General features: G+C 39.9%; 1 protein-coding gene across 1 annotated transcript; it reads right to left on the bottom strand.

Annotated features, from left to right (window-relative positions):
• Positions 1-6: 6 nt before the first annotated feature.
• On the bottom strand, positions 7-19459 carry FBXO30 (F-box protein 30). Its single transcript, XM_027602004.2, has 3 exons — positions 19284-19459; positions 8928-10983; positions 7-4095 (listed from the first exon to the last, which is right to left on the bottom strand). Exons 2-3 carry the CDS (start codon positions 10965-10967, stop codon positions 3892-3894), a joined length of 2244 nt encoding a protein of 747 aa, XP_027457805.1. The 5' UTR covers positions 10968-10983; positions 19284-19459; the 3' UTR covers positions 7-3891.
• Between the last annotated feature and the right edge of the window lie 1464 nt (positions 19460-20923).

Raw genomic sequence — 20923 nt, 5'->3', positions numbered from 1 at the left:
AGCAGACTCCCTGCCGAGCAGGGAGCCCGATGCCGGCCTCGATCCCAAGACTCCAGGATCATGACCTGAGCCGAGGGCAGTCGCTTAACCAACTGAGCCACCCAGGCACCCTGTCCCTTCTCCTTCTGCATCGGTAAAGTAGAAAAGTGAACCATGTCAGGACACATTTCTCTGAAATACCCCCAGTCATCAGTACCTCAATGTTGAGTACCTCTGTTTTTTCATCATTAAAATAGAAATTTGAAAGGATTTATCTTTTGAACTTACTTTGATCTTTTAAATCAAAGAAAATAATTACATAAAGGTAACATTAGAAAGAAACCATCCTTCCTCTTCATTTTATTTAGAAAGAAGTTTACTAAAGTTGGTCTTTACTTACACACCTAATAATAAGAACACATTGTTATTAATGTGTTAATAATTAACACTACATTGTTAATAATAACAACTACATTGATGGGCTATGTAGCACAGGGTCAAAGACCAAAAAAGATTCTATACTTCTGATAAACCAGAAACTCAACCTTTAATATCTCCTAATGATAGGGTTGAAAGGATTCCTACAAATATTTTTGTAGGATTTAACCCAGTATTTGTCTACTTCTACTCTTTTTATCCTAGAAATCTAGTATGTTCACATGACTCTACAACCACTGAACAAGAGAATCAATGATGGTTAGTCTAAAGGTTAATGCTAGTGAACTATAAGTTGCACTGCAATTTACTTTAAACAGAAGAAATACAAGTGAAATACCAGTAATAACAGTAAATTTTAAATACTAGTAAATACTAGTTTTTAAAAAATGTCCAACCACCATGGTACCCAATGTATTTTGTCATATAGCTATAAGACTGAGACAACATACATCAATTAACTTAACCATTAACAACAAATTACCATTACTCTTAATTTTGGATTATACCTGTGCGTATATACACACACATATACCCACTCCAATACCACATCATTCAGAGACAGGCTCTTCTCTAAGTTCTCATACTTTACTGTGCCTCAGAATCCCCCGCAGGCCTTTGTTAAAGCAGACTGCTGGGTTTCCACCCCAGAGTTCCTGGTTAAGTCTACAGAGAGACCCAAGAATCTGCATTTCTAATGAATTTCTGGGTGATGCTGATGTTACTGGCTCAAGGACCACATTTTGGGAACCTCTACTATAAGTGATCTGTGAGACTCAAAAGGCAACTGCAGAGAGAGACAGAGAGAGAGGGAGATAATTATATAAAAGGTGACACTGTAGTTATTAAATTAATGAAAAGAGAGGGAGAGGGCAAGTGGGCAAGAGTACACTCTCAAGAGAGAAAGAGAAAAAAGACATGCAGTTCTGGCAAACGAGGCAGCAGATAAAAGTGAAGACAGATTATTTTCTTCCAACCTGATACTTGCCCTTTATCTTGCTGGTTAGAAAAAAACTAAGAAATCATGGGGCACCTGGGTGGCTCAGTTGGTTGAGCCAGGGTCTTGGGATCAAGCCCTGCATCAGGCTCTCTGCTCAGCTGGGAGTCTTGCTTCTCCCTCTATGCTCTCTTTCTCCCAAATGAATAAACAAAACCTTAAAAAAAAAAAAAAAAACTAAGAAATCAACAAAGACTTCTCAAATGACAATTAACTGACATTCAAACCTGTTCACGTTTAAAAGGCTAGATAGATTGTTCCCATTACAAGTTTTCTTAAAACAATATTGCCAGGAACTCTTCAGCCTTACAATACCCCTAGATGGGACTACTTTCAGGAAGACACTGAAGGGGCACAGAAGTTAGCTAATGAGTTTTCCTATTAATAAAAAAAAAAAATGAACGCTCACCAGTAAAACATGGGTGAGCAATGATAATCAACAAACAACTACAATATGCAGAAAATCTACACTTGGAAACACTGTGTTTGGAATTTGTCAAGTATTAAAATTTTATTTAAATGAAAGTTTTTCCTTTTAAGTTACTGAGCCACATAAAGGGAAAATATTAATTTTATTAGAATTTGAACAAATGTTGCACAAAGAAAACATTTTAACAAAATCGTATGGTGGCATAACAAACAAAAAACAGCCAAAGATGTGTAAAAGAAATATAAGGTGGAAAACTGTTAAATATCTCATGATCCAGTGTAAACACAAGAAGTCTAAACTTAAAAACCAAACAAGCACAACCATAAAACAAAAAGTTAATGTTTGTGCTATCCTAACCAGACACATTCTTCAGCAAAACTTTAAAAGGCAGTTATATTTTACAGTATTCAATCTTATTTCTGACTTTTTCAGAAACAGACTATTTATATAATTCAACCTCACAGTTGAAAGTTTAAGCACTGAGAAATAATTATTCTAACTGAAATGATAGGTGAGACAAAACAATTGATTAGTCTTTCATGCTGTATTTTCAACTGCAGTAAGGGCCTGATCCAACCAAAAGAAGCCGGAAGCAGTTCAGAGTTCTTTTCTAATTCCCAAGGAACATCTCTGCCCAGTCTGACTGCCATAGTATTGTTATCCTAGAAACAACAGAGCACTCTCAGGGACCAATGTTGGAAGAGAAGACACAATAGAAGTTTGATATTTTATAGCAAAATAACTTGTCACCACTTCAGACTACCAAATACCAGAAGTTACTTAAAACAAATTATTTAAGTATTCCCCATCTTTGCAACTTATTTCTAAATACTGATATATTCATTTTTTTAATTGACCACATCAGGTTAATAATAGTGTAAATCAATTTGAAAACTACAATTAAATACTTCAAGAATAGGACTTTGCATATTTTTCTCTTATACCTTATCTTTACACAAAGATACAATTCTTACTATTTTGGTAGAGAAGTCTATGGGAAATAAACCTGGAAATGTTTTAAGATTGTCAACCGAGACAGGTTTCTCCATTTCGTGATTGTCATCTTACAAAGATACCAAATTTCACATTGTTAAATATCTTAAAACAGTATAATTGTGATTTTTATAAACAAACAGAGGCAAAAATTCTAAATGCTTAGGAAAGAAAGTTAAGCCCTTTGCATTCTGAATATTTGAAATTTATTCACACAATATGCCCAATCTGAACTTTAAATGAGGTATATTTTCTTCTTTCCAAATATCAAAAGCCTAGCAAACACATCATACCGTGAACAGTTTCAAATTAAAATAAATTCACAGACTTTGTGTTGGTTTTCATTTTAACCTGTCATAAAACACGCTGCCGTGAGTCTTTGGATGTGGTGTCTAAGAAAAAAGGAAGTTGCACATGGTCACTCTCTGTATGACAGTTGCAAATACATAAGGTGAAAACAGTTTTGTGGGTATTTTTAGAACATGATAAATGCATTACCAAACACTAGTCATGATTTTAAATATTATGTAAATATATAGTAAAGATCATCTATGTATCCACGATCATATAAGGGGAGCACTAGAAAATAAAAATCTTATAATGATCTTATGGCAGTCCTTAAGCAACTGAATGTCTTTATCTGAAAAACCTATGCTGCAAAAATTTGAATCAAAGTTTTGCTTTCTGAATGCATGGGTTATAACCCACAGAAAACATGAGGGACAAATTGTTTGGTCAGGATCTTGTTAAACTAAGAAACAAAAAATTTAAAAACCAAAATATGCACACCATTAAAAATACTAATTCTGAAAATATGCAGCTAAAAATTAAATCACCCTGTCCAGCAAGTTCCAAAAATTTCACACATTTCAAACATTAAGGCAACTTTTTTCCAACTAAACAGTACTTTATAAAAATATATGTCACTTCAAAACATTATATACATAGTGGCAATAAATTTAGCTAGTTGTAATCTTTAATACATTAATAAAGTATCACATATTACAAAGAAATTATACTAGGTGTCTGCATGTATGTGCAAGTGGAGTTACAGTTTTTAAAGTACAGGTTTTAAAACTGAGCGAAGTGAACGTCCCTCTTTAGTGAGTTCTCGTGTCACACACATACACGGTAATGGGATTGCTTCCTCCCGTTTCTCTACAATATTGTAACTGCATTTCTTCAAGTGGTCAGCCATGCTTAGGATGTCAGCAAATTTCCATTCATTAACAGAACAAAATGCAGTACTGAATCGCCATACCTAAAAGAAAATTCTATTTCAGATTTAAACAAGTCAATTTAAAGAATCAAAATACACTTCTTACTCCAACTGCAAACATTTCTACTGTTAGAGAAATATCCAATATAAAGTTCCAAGCAGTTAGCTACAAAACTGAAAAGGAGTAAATCCATTTGGAGGCAGATCTGTTTATTAAATACTTGTAGGAAAAATCACTTCTATGACATTTTAACTTCAATAAATGCAGTAACCAAAAAGAAATAAAAAGCAAAATTCAACATTAAAAACTACATCCAACTTGGCTTATTAAGCAATTTTTTAGAAGATTTTATTTATTTGCGAGAGAAAGAGAGAGAGTATGCACGAGTGAAGGGAAGGGGAGAGGGAGAGAGAGAATCTCAAGCAGACTCCCCAGCTGAGCACACAGAGCCAAAGTCAGACGCTTAACCTACTGAGCCACCCAGGCACCCCTAAGCAATTAAAAATCATAACCTCGTAAATTCAGAGGTACTTCCTAAAATAATATATTGCACACTCTTCTCTCATCCTATCCAATTGGCCATATAGAGTTATTCATAGTCTGGAGATAGTGATGATACATGTGTTATTTTTTTCCCCAAGTTTTTCTTCCATTCCTATGACACTATATGAGGTATACTAAAAAATAGACTAATATGGGGCGCCTGAGTCGTTTAGTCGGTTAAACAACTGCCTTCGGCTCAGGTCATGATCCCAGGGTCCTGGGATTGAGCCCTGCATTAGGCTCCCTGCTCAGCGCAGTCTGTTTCTGCTTCTCCTTCTTTTGCTCCTCCCCCTACTCACACTTCCCCCCCCCCACTCACTCACTCTATCTAATTAATAAATAAATAAAATCTTTCAAAAAATACACTAATATTTTGCCAAGGTACCTTATGATTCCACTATTTATAAGTACCAAAGGTAACTCTGTAATATTCATGAATACAGGTAATTTATTCAAAATGTTTCTGAAAATTTACATAAAACTTTTGTTAAATTAATCTTATTTTATTCCAAATCATTGTGAAATGCATTTCTAGGCAAAAATTCACCTGCTATCCCTATTCATGTGTCTGTTGGTAAAAATATGAGCTACTTCCCTTTACCCACTCAGCAGCTCCAAGCCTTGAAACACTGTCATCTTATTAGCTCAGCAAGGACAGTTGTGGCCCCTTCTCACCTTCACAATTCTAAATATAAAGCTTCCTGAACACAGGAAATAAGCACAAATGGAGGAGAGACCCAGGTAACAAGCAAGAATGGGATAGATCAGGCCCAGGCATCCTAGCTAAGCTCATCAACAGGAAAATGGTAGAGCACTCTGAATGCACAGTACACAGCAGATACTCTAGAAAGTGGCCGTGGATTGGAGGAGAGCCCTCAGCACTCATTAGAGCTTCTCAGGAAAGAAGGGCAATGCCTTCCAAGGTGGCTAGATGCCTTCAAATTCCCTGAGAACACTTTTACTTTTCAGCTGGCAAGAGAAATCACCACTGCTCAGCACAAAGGGTACTTACTCCCTATATTCCTTAGGGTTGTATCAATTACGCCTCCTGGGGAGTTCTTTCCCAGGAGTCCACGAAGGTCTAGAGAGTAGCTACCAATAGACACTACAGATATCACTAGCCTCCCTTACAATTACCTATACCTATAAAACTACAGAAGAATTAGGAATTTTATTAAGCCTCAGCAAAACAAATTCATGAAAGACTCAATGGTGGCAGACAGCCTCCCCATTTCCACAAGGGTCTGGTGAAACAAACTCAGAAAAAAATGGATGATTCTCATCTCCTGCACGAGGCTTCTTAGCAATGGGCCAATTTTTCGTTCAGAAGTCTTCCTCAAGTCCTTACTTAGTGCCCACGATATGGCAGTGCTGTTCTAGGCACCAGATGTTTCGGTTCCCAGAGAGTCTCACTTTTCAAGGAACTGATAGCCTAATGAAACTGGCAAGTCATCAGTGAATTACAATACAGCATGAGAGTGCTCTAGCAGGGGTATACAGAGTAGGGGACTCTTATGGGGCACCACACGAACACAGAGCAGTACACCTCCCTGAAAGCTTCAGGGAGGGGTTCCAGAGGCTCTCCTGAAGAAGTAAGATCTGTAGAGTGAGCAGGATATATAGCGAGAAGATGAAGATCACATGCTCGAAAGACAGGTTCCCTAGGTGTGAATCCATCAATTAGTTGGACAAGTTACTTCACCTCTCTAAACTTCAGTTTCTTCATCCATAAAATAAAGAGAGTAGATTAAATAGGTAAACAGAAGTAAAATGCTTATTAGCACACTGTCTAGCATATTGCCAATGCTCAGATGTAGGTACTGTATTAGGGATAGCACATTTGAAGGCCTTAGGGCAAGAAGTCAAGAAAGAAAACATCAGGAAACTGTAAGTAAACCAACATAGCTAGAATATAAAATGACAAGAGGAAACTGAGGAGGTAAGTAAGGACAAGATTATAAAAAGTCTTAAATGGTTCTTTAAGGAGTCCTTCTGTGTCCCAGAGCAATGAACAAGCATTAAAGTTTTTAAACACTACAGTGTAAGAACTGTATTTAAGAAAATATTTATCACTCTAGTCCTTACATAGAGAGTATGTTGGAGAGGGACCCAATTAGGAACAGAAACCCAGTCAGGCTCTTGTGGTAACTGAGAGAGAGCTGAAGGGGACAGAGGTAGGTAAATGGCGGTGGAAACAGTAAAGTAAACCTGAGAGGTGGGAAGAAGGGAGACTCAAGAGGACTTTATGATTACCCAGATATGGAAATAAAGGGGAAAAAAAGAAGTCAACCTTAACTCCCAAATTCCTAGTTTAGGCAATTTGATAGATGATAATGCCACTTGCAAGATTTTTTTAAATTAAGCTTTTTCCTAGCTCTTTTTAAGATTTTGTTTACTTATTTATTTGAAAGAGAGAGAGAGAGAGAGAGAATAAGGGGAGGGGCGGGGGGGGAGAGAGAGAGAGAGAGAGAGAGAGAGAAGCAGACTCCCCGCTGAGCAGGAAGCCTGACGCACCTGACGCAGGGCTCAATCCCAGCATCCAGAGATCATGACCTGAGCCAAAAGCAAACGCTTAACCGACTGAGCCACCAAGGCACCCCGCCACCTGCTGAGATTAAGAGGGACAGAGGGGCACCTGGGTGGCTCGGTCAATTGACCATCCGACTCTTGATTTCGGCTCAGGTCATGATCTCAGGGTGGTGAGACTGAGCTCCACAACAGGCTCTGCACTCAGTGCGGAGATTCTCTCTTTCTCCCTCTGGCCTTCCCCACTGTGCATGCAAGCTCTCTAAAATAAATAAATCTTAAAAAAAAAAAAAGAGGGATAAAGATGTGGAATGGGTTGGACATGTTGAGTTTGATGAAGCTGTGAGATAATCAAGTGGAGATGCTTATATACAAGGCTCTGGAGTTCAGGAGAAAGTGGCTGGGATATAGATGTGTGAGTAATCTGTATAAATGATGGCAATTTAAACTCCAAGAGTAGATAAGATTTTCTTCAGGAATAGAATGCCCAGAAAATACTTCACCTCATAGGTCAATACTAGTGGGCAAGGACAAAATGAGACTATGCTCAGAGTGTCCCATCCCAAATGGAAGAAAGACACCAAGTCCTCTGTATGTGTATACATACATATACACAGCGAGTATGAAACTTTCTGCCACCAAAATTCCCATTTGGAAAAAAAAAATCATAAAATAAATAGTGTGTTCATTTGTTGGTCAAAGCCTCAGAAGAACACAGAAGATGCAGAATTCTGAAAAGCTGGAGCAATAAGTAAAAGTCAGAGAAAACCTAAGGGTGGTAAGAACAAAGTATCCAGAAATTTGAACCCTGTGCAACCAAGGTAAAATTTACCAAATTTTTTCTACTTTATAAAATGCAAAATGTCATATTATAAGTGTTCTAATATAAAAAACTCCTGCAATAAAAGATACTTATAATGTCTTCTAGTTTCTATTAGATAGTGCCTCAAACAGAAGGTGGGCAAAAGTAGGGGCGCCTGGCTGGCTCAGTCAATACAGCATGCAACTCTCGATTTCAGGGTTTTGAGTTTGAGCCCCATGTTGGGTGTAGAGATTATTTAAAAATATAATAATCATAATCATAATAAAATAAAATGTGAAAAAGTAATTTTCACAAAAGAAAAATGGTGGACTCAAGACTTGCTCCCAGATCTGCCTAAATCTCCAGTTCAAGCCTCCAATATGCAACTCTCTCTTGTACCGTACTAACCCAGAGCCCTCCACCAACAATATCAAATCCAAGTACCCTACTCTTTCCTCCCACTTCAACCAAACACATTTCCACATCCATCATGTTTTCTAGCCCCCAAATACTCCATTGGTCACTTACTAGTGTAGCAGTTATAATTTTTTTCATTTCTCCCTATTTAAGTTCTACCTGAAACAACTAAGAAAGAAGTTGCTAGGAATGGAGAGAAACTGCCAATTGTAAGCAGCAGAAAACCTTCTCCTTGCTTCCTCCATTGTCCTATGGTGAAAATGTTTCAGATGGAGCTCAAATTGGAAGGTGGTTAACATGGACTCAAAAGGAGCTGTTACAAAAGAACTGAGTATAGAACTGCTCAACTGAAAAAACAAGTGACCTCGGCCATATTAGATTAGAACTGGGATGTCTGTAATAAATATGTGATTATGACAAATAATTCTAACCTCGTTTTTCATTAGCTATTATTTTTAAAAAGTCTGTCAGATTAAAGTGTAAGTTTTAAGATGGTCAATTTTTCAACATCTTAATTTTATTAATTCTGCAACATTGTCTACTGTATGTCAAATAAGGAGATGATACAGTTAAGATTAAACTAACCTTTTCTTTTATTTGCCATGACGAATTTCCTTCTGGATACTTCCTTTTTCCCCACTGCAGTATGACCATTCCACGAGACTGAAGCAGGCTGCCACACACATCCCTCATTAACCGGGATACACAGGAGAGCTGGCATAAACTGAAGCCATCAAGAAAGCCTGCAATATGTTGCAGGACCTCAAAAGGAAGACTACTTAGATGGTCACTATGCAATCCCAACACACAGTTTCTAGCAGGCTCTACTAATACTGTGGATACACATGGCTGAACTCCAAAGGACCTCAAATGGCGGTCATGTATAATCTTTGCTCCTTGTGTTGATGGACAAAATCTACGCTGAGAATAGGTACAACCGTAATATGCTAAAGGACACCTCTGTTCCATCCAGCCATTGAGTCCAGCATGAATGTCACCATGCACATTCTTAAAATGTGAAGAAAATTCTTTTCTTCTAAATAACTGCCCACAAACAAATGTAAACATTGAACGCTGCTTGGGTTGGTACCTAGCAACACATTCCAATACTAAATCCAGCCCAAGTGTCTGAAAAGGACTTGGATTTGAAAGCTGTGGGTTGGCATGATCACAAGCTGAAGCTGAAGCTATTTCCCCAACCATTGTATTGGTAGCTAATATTGCAGATGGAAGTGAAAAAGTCTGAGTCCCAAAGTCAATGTGATAAACATCAACCATGCGACTATCAGATATACCCCTCCCACCTGGAGAATCTCCTAGACAAAACAGCAATGCTGCTGTGATTAGATCTATTCCTTGGAGGCCCATTGGATCTTCTGCAACTTCCAAATCTGATGTATCTACTGCTTTATCTTCTTTTGGTTTAGACCAACATGAGTTAGAAAGAAATTTGAATGAAGGAGGATGACTGAAAGATAAGACATCCACATTCCTCAAGTCCCCTAAGTCTACTTTTCTCCAACACAATGCTCCTTCATCCTCATCATCTGGCATGAGGATATGCTGAACGGTGCCATTAGGCAAAGCACCAGATGGTATTACTTCCCTAAGTTGTGCTGCTACTGAAAGTGAACTGGAAGGTTGTGAAGTGCCATCTGATGCTATACATTCTCCATTTGTTAAGTTCCTTTGTTTTGAATCACCATGTAATTTCTGATTTGGGTCTATGGCCTGTGTACCTATATTTTCCAAAGAAAAGCCATTACAAAGAGAAGTGCCGTAAGAACTGGTATTCGAGTCACACAATAAATCACTTGAACCATTTTGTTCAGACTGGACATTCAGACTTGTGTCACTATGGTCAATTCCACCTACTGCTCCTATCTCATCCTCATAAAAATGGTCCTGGTCTTTCAAGGGTCTATTCTGCAAGCTTCCTCTGGTGTCTTGCTCTTCATTCATTTCATCTGGGGAAGCGCGAAGAAGACTTGTACTCAACATGCCACTGTCTCTTGCAGCAGTACTCAAGATATCTAAAGCAGCAGCCAAACTTCTGGTTGTTTCTACCGTTGCTTGATAAAGTGCACCGTAAGATTCTTCATCAACAGACACCAAACCATTAGCATGTGGTATTTCTGGGACACTTGATTTAATGGAGATCTGTTCTCTAGGTTCGGATACTTTATCAGTCGCTTTTGACATCATGGTGGCTACTTTGAGAGATTCCAAAAGCATCCTTTGGTCTTGAAGGGCCAAAGCCATATCTAATTGTGCCACTTCATCAACATCTCTGCTTAGATTTTCATACGATTTCCGATCTGCATAACTAACTGGCCATCGGTTCCACTCCATAGTACAGCACACCACACTTGCGGGACACATTTCTAGATGTTCAGCAACTTTATTTCGAGCCATTGTAAATGGACAGCCGAAGTCACTATTTAAGCAAGGCACACGTTCAAATGGACATAAAAGTCGATGCTCATCAGCTTTACAAGAATGGAAAACTGCTCCACACACCAACGGACAACCAATCAAGTCACAGGAAATCCCAAGCTCTGGTCTGGTCATACAGCGTCTACTGACACAATTCACACAGTGCGAGTGCAGCAGCTTCTCCTCCATGACGGCCCGTCCAGCTCTAGTTGTTGAGACGGAAAAAAGATAACAAGTTAGGCAAGAAGTGGTTGATTTTTAGAAATTGTTGAGTAACAAAAATCAAGTCATAAAGGTATATGTGTAAAATAAGCACACTTATCAAGTTTATTTTATATATAATCAATTCATCTTGAAACCACTTAAGCACTCATTTCAAGTAACAATGCAAAAGTTCATCTTTACATAGCATATAACAATATGCCTAAGCGGCCAAATGTCTCAAAATATAATGCTTAAATTCTAGTATACTGTGTAGTATACAAAAGGATGCTAAAAACAAATTAATGCATATTTGACTTTTAGATTTCAAAGAAGGCTTTAGCTTTTATATTTTAGTTTCAATTAAACTGGTTCGGAAACACCCCGTAGTACACTGACCTCATCATATTCCTGAAAGAATGATCTAAATTTCGTGAATATACTTAACTAAAACTATTAGAAGTTTTCTTTTTATTCCCTTCAAATATAAGAATTCATTTAAGATTTCATCTACTGATCACTCCTTCTACATATGCCTTAATACCTTCTACAACAAATCACCAGAGTAAGCCTTAATTAAAACATACAGGGAATTTACCCAGAAAATCTAAGTCTAGCTCCAGTTCGTGGCTATGGGCAAGTCACTTACTTCCGAGGGCCACACCTTCCAGTCACTCATGCAACACCTATTTATTGTTTAACTACTATGTACCAGGCACTGTGTCTGGTGTAACAATATAAAAATTAGTAACTCCTCTCAAGGAGCTAGAGCAGGAGGTCAGAGAGACAACAGTAAAAATCATGTCACACTATTATGTGATCAATCTGACAGAGGTAAAATGGTAACACAGAGAAGACAATTATCACTATGGGTAGAGGCTAGAGAAGAATTCACAGTAGTCTTCAAAGATGGGAAATCTTAAGCATAGGAGGGGAGAATTGGAAAGGAAGGGAAATATTCAGCGCTGAATTATCAACATATGTAAATGGAGAAAAACAAGAAGTAGCAAAACACATTCAGGGAACCCAAGTTTCCCAGTATTGCTGGATCACAAGGTGAAATGCCAGGTAGCTGTGAGACATGGGGCAGGATGACAGAAATAAAGCAAATCATGAGGACTGTACTATATACTACTCTAAGGAGTCCAGACTTCAGGTAACAGGAATTCACTAAGGATCTGAGCTGAGAAATAGTATCTATAAAATAACAGAAGGGGTTTACAGATACCTAATGGTCTTTACTGCTTTTATCAAGATAACTTTTATACAAAAAAGAGAAAGCATCAGCACAATATACTGATTTAATTATAATTATTAATCCTGTTCGATGTATCTTTGTCTATAATCTTCAACTTCTTTATTGGCTTGTCCCTATGAGAAGTAAAAACTTAAAAAACTATTTCATCTTTAAAAACCTAAATAATAAAACAGTATCTCTCTTCTACTACTATTCTTTTTTCCTAGTCAAGCTTCCAGAAGAAAAAAAACAATTAAAAAAAAACAATAAAAACCCTTCATTTCTCCCATATACTCTTCATCCCTGTAATCTGGCTTTCTTTTAGCCAACAGTCATTAAAACTGCTCTGAGACCCTTGGTGCTAAATCCAAAGGGCATTTTTTCTAGACCTCATCTTCCTTGGCCATTTACCTCATTATGCTGACTACCCCCTCCTTTGTGAACTATTTGTCTTTCCTTAGGATGATACATTTCCCTGGTTTTCTCCCTACCTTTTTGGTTATTCCTTAATCTCTTTTTCTAAAATATTCCTCTTCTCCAGGGATCATGTCACTTCTTCCTCATTCTATTCATTCTCCCTGGGTGCTCTCAATTTCTCAAAAGCTTCAATTACCACCCATATGCTGAAAACTTACCTCTTGCCCAGATCCTTCTCCCAGACTTCAGATCTCTACAGCCAATTACTTATTATACATCTCTACCTCCATACGGGACAAGCAACTCATCGCAACATCTCCCAAATTAAATTACGTTGAATAGGTAATAATTTTCTGGGTAAGAAGTCGATTCTTAGCCTATTTTCTTCACTTCAGTGCATAAAAGATTACCAGCTCTCTGACATATTTTTCCATAAATGCTATCTGGGTTTCAGGTGGTTAATGTAAACTAATTAATCCTGAAATTGCTATTTATTTTTGTCCAGTCCAGGGCTGATTTTCCTCAAACAATAACAAAAGTCTACCTCATACTGACAGAGCTCTACTGATTAAGTAGAACAGTTCTGAGTTGATATGATGGCACTTACTGACGCTGGGGGGCAGGAAGGAGGCGGGGAGAACAAGGCATGCATTTAACAACAAAACTGTATTTTTTAATTGTGTTTAAAAATTACAAATACGGGCCGCCTGGGTGGCTCAGTCGGTTAAGCGACTGCCTTCGGCTCAGGTCATGATCCCAGGGTCCTGGGATCTAGCCCCGCATCGGGCTCCCTGCTCTGCAGGAAGCCTGCTTCTCCCTCTCCCACTCCCCCTGCTTGTGTTCCCTCTCTCGCTGTGTCTCTCTCTGTCAAATAAATAAATAAAATCTTTAAAAAAAATTAAAAAAATAAAAATAAAAAAATAAAAATTACAAATACTTCTGAATGTTTATCCCCATACATTTTCTAGGTTAAGACAGAACCTGTAAGTTAAACACAGACATGCTAAAAGGGTCATAACAGAAGAAATGACAGACTAAAGATGACAAACATTTGTAAATTAAGCAGATGTTCAAAGAGAAATGTTAGTAAGAATTAAGGCAAATGTCATAGAGTGATTAGACTGTGAAAACAGCTGTAGCTTTCTTATTTTGCAACAACTAGAGGGAGTTCATCTCACATGCTGAGGGTTATAAGCTTGACTGTTATTAAGAGAGAACCTAAAAATACAAGCAGTTCCAAAGAAGTGACCACTGCTCTCATAACTTGTAGGAACACTTTATGTTATGTGCACATCACATGACCACACCAGGCAGAACATATCTCAAAAACATCACTTAATTCAAAACTGTTTAAAATAGCAACTGCTACAAACAACTAAGTTAAATGCAAAACAGCAACAACTTTGAAAGGAAGACATAGAGGGCTCTCTAGCTTCAAAATAGTTTGTTCCACACTACTCCCCTTGGAATAAGAAAAATGTTTCAAAAATAAAAATAAAAGCATCCACAGCAATGAGGCTACAATATTTATTTATTGAAGTAGACTTAGAAGGAAAAAAGCACACTAATTATGTACCAATTTTCTCCTTACATATACCATTTCATTCGGTGTCCTTTAATCCTCTTAACAACCCAGAGGAAACTGAGGTTCAGACAGGCTTAAGGGACTCGCCCAAGGTCATCTCCCTGGTAAATGGCAGAGCTAGGACTTCAATCTATATCCGATCAATGCATCTGGACAACAACAGATCTGTTTACTCATAAAAGTTTAAGAAAATAGGCAGCACTTTAGTAACTGGTGATCCAATTTTAAGATGTTATTTGAGGAATGGAGGTTACACAACTTTACCTGCAGTTTATTCCAACACTTGATCACCCCTGTGGTCAAGAAAGTCTTTTTGGTCCTTTGTAATTACAGTAACACATAACTTTGCTTTGAATATCAGTGTTTAAAACTATTTTTAAAATAACTTGCATTTATAATAGTACAAACTTACAGAACAAGAATATAAATTTAGCAATTCTCAAAACAGCAAAGTAGGAATCAAGTTTAATTCCATTTTACAAGTAAATATATTACGAAGTAAGTTAAGAAAAAGCACTGGATAATAATCAAAGAGTATTCTGGGGATAGAATCCTCAGCTTCAGAATTTAAAATTTCCAGATCCATCCTTTTTCTAATCAAGATCATTACCGGATTAAAATGCCTCCATAAGGTATTCTGCAATTGCTCATAAATCCTGCGAAACGGGTTTAAAACATCTGTCCCTGATTTATCAGTTGAACAGTGACACAGCAGGCCCATTAGAAAACATGTTGTTAAAACCGAGGCTTCAAGTTCAAGATAAGCTTAATTTAAGACTCCTCAATATTAAGTTTTCTTAAACCCTCTGGAAAAAGAATCTTAGCATTCCAAATAACATCTCTATAATTATATTTACACTTAAAGTTGAATGGCTGGAAAAAGTCTCATTAGACTAGAAAATATTTGTAAATGATTAAATACTTTATAATAGTTTCAATTTTCTCCAATAGAAATTCTTGGCCAACTCATACTCTGTGACTGACAAGCAATCCATAAAAATAGTTCTAAGACATGGCATTCTCCCATACAGTGAAAGGGGGCCTTGTCATTTAAAGCTATTTCTATACATAAAAATAACTGCCCTCAAAAAACCATTTCTTTATTTTTCCAGATTCATTAAAATGATTAAGGAGATAAATAAAGCATTGCAAGTTAGCGTGATTTTAAAACATGCTAAGTCAAGTCACCCAAAGCACTCAACACAGCCTGCTGCTATGTGTGCCTCTGTTACCAAGACACATGCACACATGCGCAGCAACCCCCCCCCCACAACTGCTGCCTCAAATCTTTAAGTCTCAGCTTAAATGTTACTTTCCACATACCAAAGTCAAGGTATGGATCCCATATTATGCTGTGTGCTCAATACACATTGCATTTTTCCTTGTAAAACTAGTCACAACTCTAAGTAAATCATTATCCTTTAATATCTGCCCCGACAGGAAAACAGGAAAACTATAAGCTCCATGAAGGAGGCAGGACCATCTCTTGTCTCATCCATTCTTGTGTTTCCTATATTCCAGACTGTGCCTAATTGGAGCTTCACTTATTTTAGAAACATAAATAAATGAAAAGATTATACTGTAAGAAACAGCCAAATGGATTCCAAAACAAAATGAGATTTTTGATTTCATAGAAAACTACATACTTCATGAAAAAATACAACCTTACAGACCTAGTATTATACAATCAGACTGAGTCAAAATTATACCTTATTGTACCAGTTACAAAAAGGCAATAGTGCTCCAACATTTACTGAGTACCTAAGTCATATGTTCCAAGCATTATATGTTGAGTAAGATAAATCGTCTATGAAAAAGCAAGTCAAAGGGAAAAGGAAGTCAAAGAAAGTTAATTTCAACCTTCCATTATTTTAAAATCTTAAAAAATGGTCATAGAAGGCACAGAAGTAAACGTTTACCAGTATACTGTTCCACTATTTTAACTCCCTAATCAACTCTGTGCTCTGGTTATTGGTTACTTGAATATAGAAGGCATCAGCTTCAAAAAGAAAAGCAGAGGTGGAGGTAGGTGTCCACACATGTTGCACGTGCCTGAGTAGGTACTGGGCTAACAAAAGAAGCTCAAAAAAGGAAGTGCTACCAGCCGACTGCTTAATATTGCAGTTAATATGGTACTAGATGAAACAGAATTCCACTCAAACAATAAAATGTCGCTTCAGTGTGAGGATGAAATGGAACTATAGACAGACTTGTTCCATTAGTTAACAAAAGTAAGTCCATGACTGAAATTTTACATTTAGCAATCAGTTATAAGCTCCTCTAAGCAAGTCTCATCCTTCTTGTACAGTCGGAGGTACTAGTCAGAGTAATACAATTAATTGTACAATTAATATTAAATACAAACACCTCCTGGCTGATTTGTGATCAAATGCAATCAGTTTTAAAGACCATAATAAATCTAAACTCTCAGTTGGGACATCTTAACTGGTTTAAAAGGGGCGGGGGGTGGTGGTGACTAGGCAAGATTGAAAATCCTCTATCATTAAACTCCCAACTCAAAGCACATGCCCTCCTGATGAGTCCAAAATGGTTAAATGGGTTACACTGTATACATTCTTTTTATTAAACTTTAGTTCTGACTTTTTATAGAATGATGACCTAATTAAATGGAAAATGTTGTCAAATTTTTCACCCTTCCAGTTATGATATAATAAAACATATATCTTCTATGTCTAAATACGGTCACGAGTAACTTATTCCAAAGTGAAAGTTCTAACTACTTGCAATGTTCTCCACTAAATAAGCAAATGAAATTATTACAGATTTACATCAGAAATTAAAATAATACTAATATCTAATACTCGGACCAGAACCTGTTTGTGCTGATACTCAGACAAAAATAATCCACCCAAATGGCGGTACTCAGCTTATTAAAATGGGCAGCATGGCATTGGGGAATGGGCTTCCAAGGAATCTCAGCTTTGTGACCATAAGGCAATTATTCTGTGAAAACAACCTAGAACTCTACAAAGGTTGGTTATAATTATGTGTGTGTCCAAAAGGATACAATGTATTCCTTACAAAAGGGGGGTACTTCACTTAACAGGACAGCCACATTTACATACACAAAGCTTTATGTAAAATTATTTTTTATATCAGGTCATTTACACTTATAAAGGTTATAAAAAGCAATTGTATGAGGAAATAACCTATGTTAACATTATCCACTCAAAAAATAAACAAACAGACACATACCCTTTCTGTAAAGGATTTTCAGAGACTGGGTTTTAATTGAGGTGTGCTTATCTGTATTTAACTATATAGCTACCTACATTGCAAAAGCCATTAGCCCAATGCCAATCCCACGTATTTCATCAAACTGAATTTGAAATTAGATATTTTATATAGCCTTTTGATTGAGGACTTTGTCAAAGAATTCTACAAATACAATGTCCTTTTAATGAAACAATCATAGGAAATCAGTTAAAAGATGTATCCCAAATCATACAAAATAGCATAAGGGCTTAATCCCATTAAAAGTCACATTTCAGTAACATAGTATATCAAATAGTAAACACATATTAACCAACACCTATGTGGTGACCTCAAAGTACCTCTCTAACTATATACATTATCTCAAAGTATTACTGCCCTTTAATGGGTATTTTATTAGGACACTTTGTATTCTTTAGAAGTCTTCAGTGCTAGAGATGGAGAAATATTGGATTGAAATTAAATACCCAGCACACTTGGAATGCATAAAAGTTTGCCTATGTCGGAAACTCCAGTTCTCTGATAACACTCACAAAACTCCACCCACCTACATTTCCAGAATCACAAAAAAAAAAGCTTATTGTCACTGCATTAAAGTATTAGATAAGAAAGAATTGGCAACTTAAAAGTTACCAAAACACCATGTTATCCCTAATTAAGTTTCTGGAGTAAGAAACAGTGACTAAGCATAAAGAACAGTGATTCAGCCAAAACTGCATTAAAATTGAACCCTTAGAAAAATCCTAAACGTACATTTTATGCTATCCCTTTCCCCTTGCTGCGACGAAAACAGGAGTGTTTTCTAAAACCTTAATAAATATGAGCAAATGCAAAATCTGTTCCTGCTACTTGTGTCTCTAAAGGATACAACACAGTATTGAAATGCAACTGAAAGAAAGAAAGAAAAAAGGAAAAATTTAAAGGTTCAAAACGTTTGAGAAGTTTGTAGAGTTTTAAGTTAATCTACACTGATATCAGAATGCCCATAAACAGCTTCATCTTGGATCAGAGTCAACAAAGTAATTATGGAATAAAAGGTCAATTCCTTCCCAACCATCTTTCATCTGGGACTTACGACACGGCTCAGAAAGAAAAGAGGCGAAGGGAGTAGAAAAACCATGGTAAACAACATACTGCTCTGCCAGTCTCTCTCAAAGACACACGTTAAAAACATACTCAAAGGAGATTACTCTGAATTCAACGTGCACTCTATGGCCCCCTTCCAAGCAGTGTTCCACGGGACAGGACACAAATAACTTGGAAACGGTCATACCCCTCAGACCTAGAAAATCAGGAAGTTTCTCTTTAATAAGGACTGCGGCTAAGACGAAGATCCGCTCACTACCATGAATGGAAAAGTTCCCAACTTCACTCATCCCGTGAAGACAGTAGATGATGCCTCCCAATTTTACTTTAACCCGTCCGTCCCCAAACAACCCAAGTTTTTAACAGGCAAAAGGAAACAGAAGCCGCATTTTCAAGGTTCTTTTAGGGCTTCCCAAGTTTACCTCCCGCTTCACCCCTCCCTCCCCTGCATACAGACAGACCAGCAGGCCAGGTGACACGGGGGTCGGCCCCCGGCTCTGGGTCGCCATTTGCTGGCCGCCTCCCCGGCGGGCCCGGCAGGACGGCTCGCGCGGACGCCCACGCCGCGGACGCCCTCTCCGCGCGCCAGGACGGCCGGCCCGGAACCCGCAGGGCCGGCGCGGGCGCTGCTTATTTACTCCGCCCAGCCCCGGGCTGCCGTCGCCCGGGCTGCCGGCCTCGCACGGCCCGGCCGCCGCCTCCGTCCTCGGCGAAGCCCGCGCCGCGCCGGCCTCCAGACACTCACCGCCCCGCGCGGCCGAACCGCAGCCCAGGCCCTGGGTGCCGACGCCGCCGTGCTCGGCTGCACCGCGCGGTCCCGGCCGCTCGGCGCCCCAGAGCCCCGTGCGGTCTGCCTCCTCCTGGCCTCTCAGCCCCGCCGGGCCGCCGCCTTTTCTCCTCTAGTCCAGCTCTTCTGCCTCCTCCCCCGGCAGCCGCCCTCCTCGCGCGCCCCGCCCCGCCCCGCCCACCGGGCGGCGGCGGCTGCTGCGAGCCCGGCGGGGACGCGCACGCCGAGCCCGGCGGGGACGCGCACGCCGAGCCCGGCGGGGACGCGCACGCCGAGCCCGGCGGGGACGCGCACGCCGAGCCCGGCGGGGACGCGCACGCCGAGCCCGGCGGGGACGCGCACGCCGAGCCCGGCGGGGACGCGCACGCCGAGCCCGGCGGGGACGCGCACGCCGAGCCCGGCGGGGACGCGCACGCCGAGCCCGGCGGGGACGCGCACGCCGAGCCCGGCGGGGACGCGCACGCCGAGCCCGGCGGGGACGCGCACGCCGAGCCCGGCGGGGACGCGCACGCCGAGCCCGGCGGGGACGCGCACGCCGAGCCCGGCGGGGACGCGCACGCCGAGCCCGGCGGGGACGCGCACGCCGAGCCCGGCGGGGACGCGCAGACCTCCCACAGATGCTCAAAGCGAAGCAGGAGGGTGGGGTCTCAGGAGTCCTGGGCTTCGCGCGTCTAGCGAGGGGATTTCCTCTGGGCCCCACGTGCCCTCCCCGACAGTGCTACCAAATCTTGTTGGACTTTAGCATCTTGTGTTCCTGGAAGGAATCCTAGACCCGCAGTTTCGGAATTGAGGAAACAGGCCCATGCAGACTGGCGTGTTTATCTCCCTAAATTGTAGGATAAGCAGCAGATCCCTCAATTCTCAGTGCGGTGCTCTTCCCATTAGGTCATATTTAGGAGGAAGCGGGGCAGCTCTCTTTGAAGATTTTTGAAGCTTGCTGCCACAGGCCTTCCTGCCTGCTGACTCAATGCACCCGAGTCCTGTAGCTTAGTGTCCTTTGTAGGGTTCTACCTACCCTGGGACCAAGCTCAGACCGGCGTTCAGGCGTCACGAAGCTTTACTGGAGCCCAGGCGGGATAGCCCACCAAGGTTGGCTTCTGTAAGGGACTGAGGCATTGGGCACACAGACTGCAGCAGCAAGGTGTTCTGCATGGAAAGGTGACACAATGTAGCTGGAAAGGCGCCTTGACGGCACTTTCACACGAGACTTTACGAATGACTGAGGGTTAAAGAAATATCACGTGGCCGTATCAAAGAATTGGGGTCCATTATCCTGCTACAACTACCACGCCTTGGTCTAAGGCCAAGAAACGTATTCAGAATCTTGGATGGGGGGGTATCTCTCATCCCCTCACCCATACACCAGTGTCCATCCCGTGGGCTCCTGCCCACTACCCGTGCAAGAGAACTATGATACAGAGAAAATGGTTCTAATCCTGTCCTTGTGGGTGGGGGCAGAGACGGGAAAAGACTATTTTGTAATCTTTTCTGTGGCTACTATTTACCCCCAACTGGTATGGCTTGGAAAAGATAGATCACAGGTAATTTGCCATCCTGCAGAGAAGTGACTCTCAGACCTTTAGATTTTAAAGACCAGT

This window comes from Zalophus californianus, chromosome 7 (assembly GCF_009762305.2).
Source record: "Zalophus californianus isolate mZalCal1 chromosome 7, mZalCal1.pri.v2, whole genome shotgun sequence".
NCBI classification, from domain to species: Eukaryota; Metazoa; Chordata; class Mammalia; order Carnivora; family Otariidae; genus Zalophus; species Zalophus californianus.
Note: the sequence above shows the minus strand (reverse complement) of the source record. Positions and strands in the feature narration are given on the sequence as shown.

Coding starts and splice junctions, on each gene's coding strand:
- FBXO30 (XM_027602004.2), bottom strand. CDS start 10,967: ATGGAGGAGAAGCTGCTGCACTCGCACTGTGTGAATTGTGTCAGTAGA. Junction 4,096..8,927: donor CATGGCAAATAAAAGAAAAG/GTTAGTTTAATC, acceptor ATTTTCTTTTAG/GTATGGCGATTCAGTACTGC.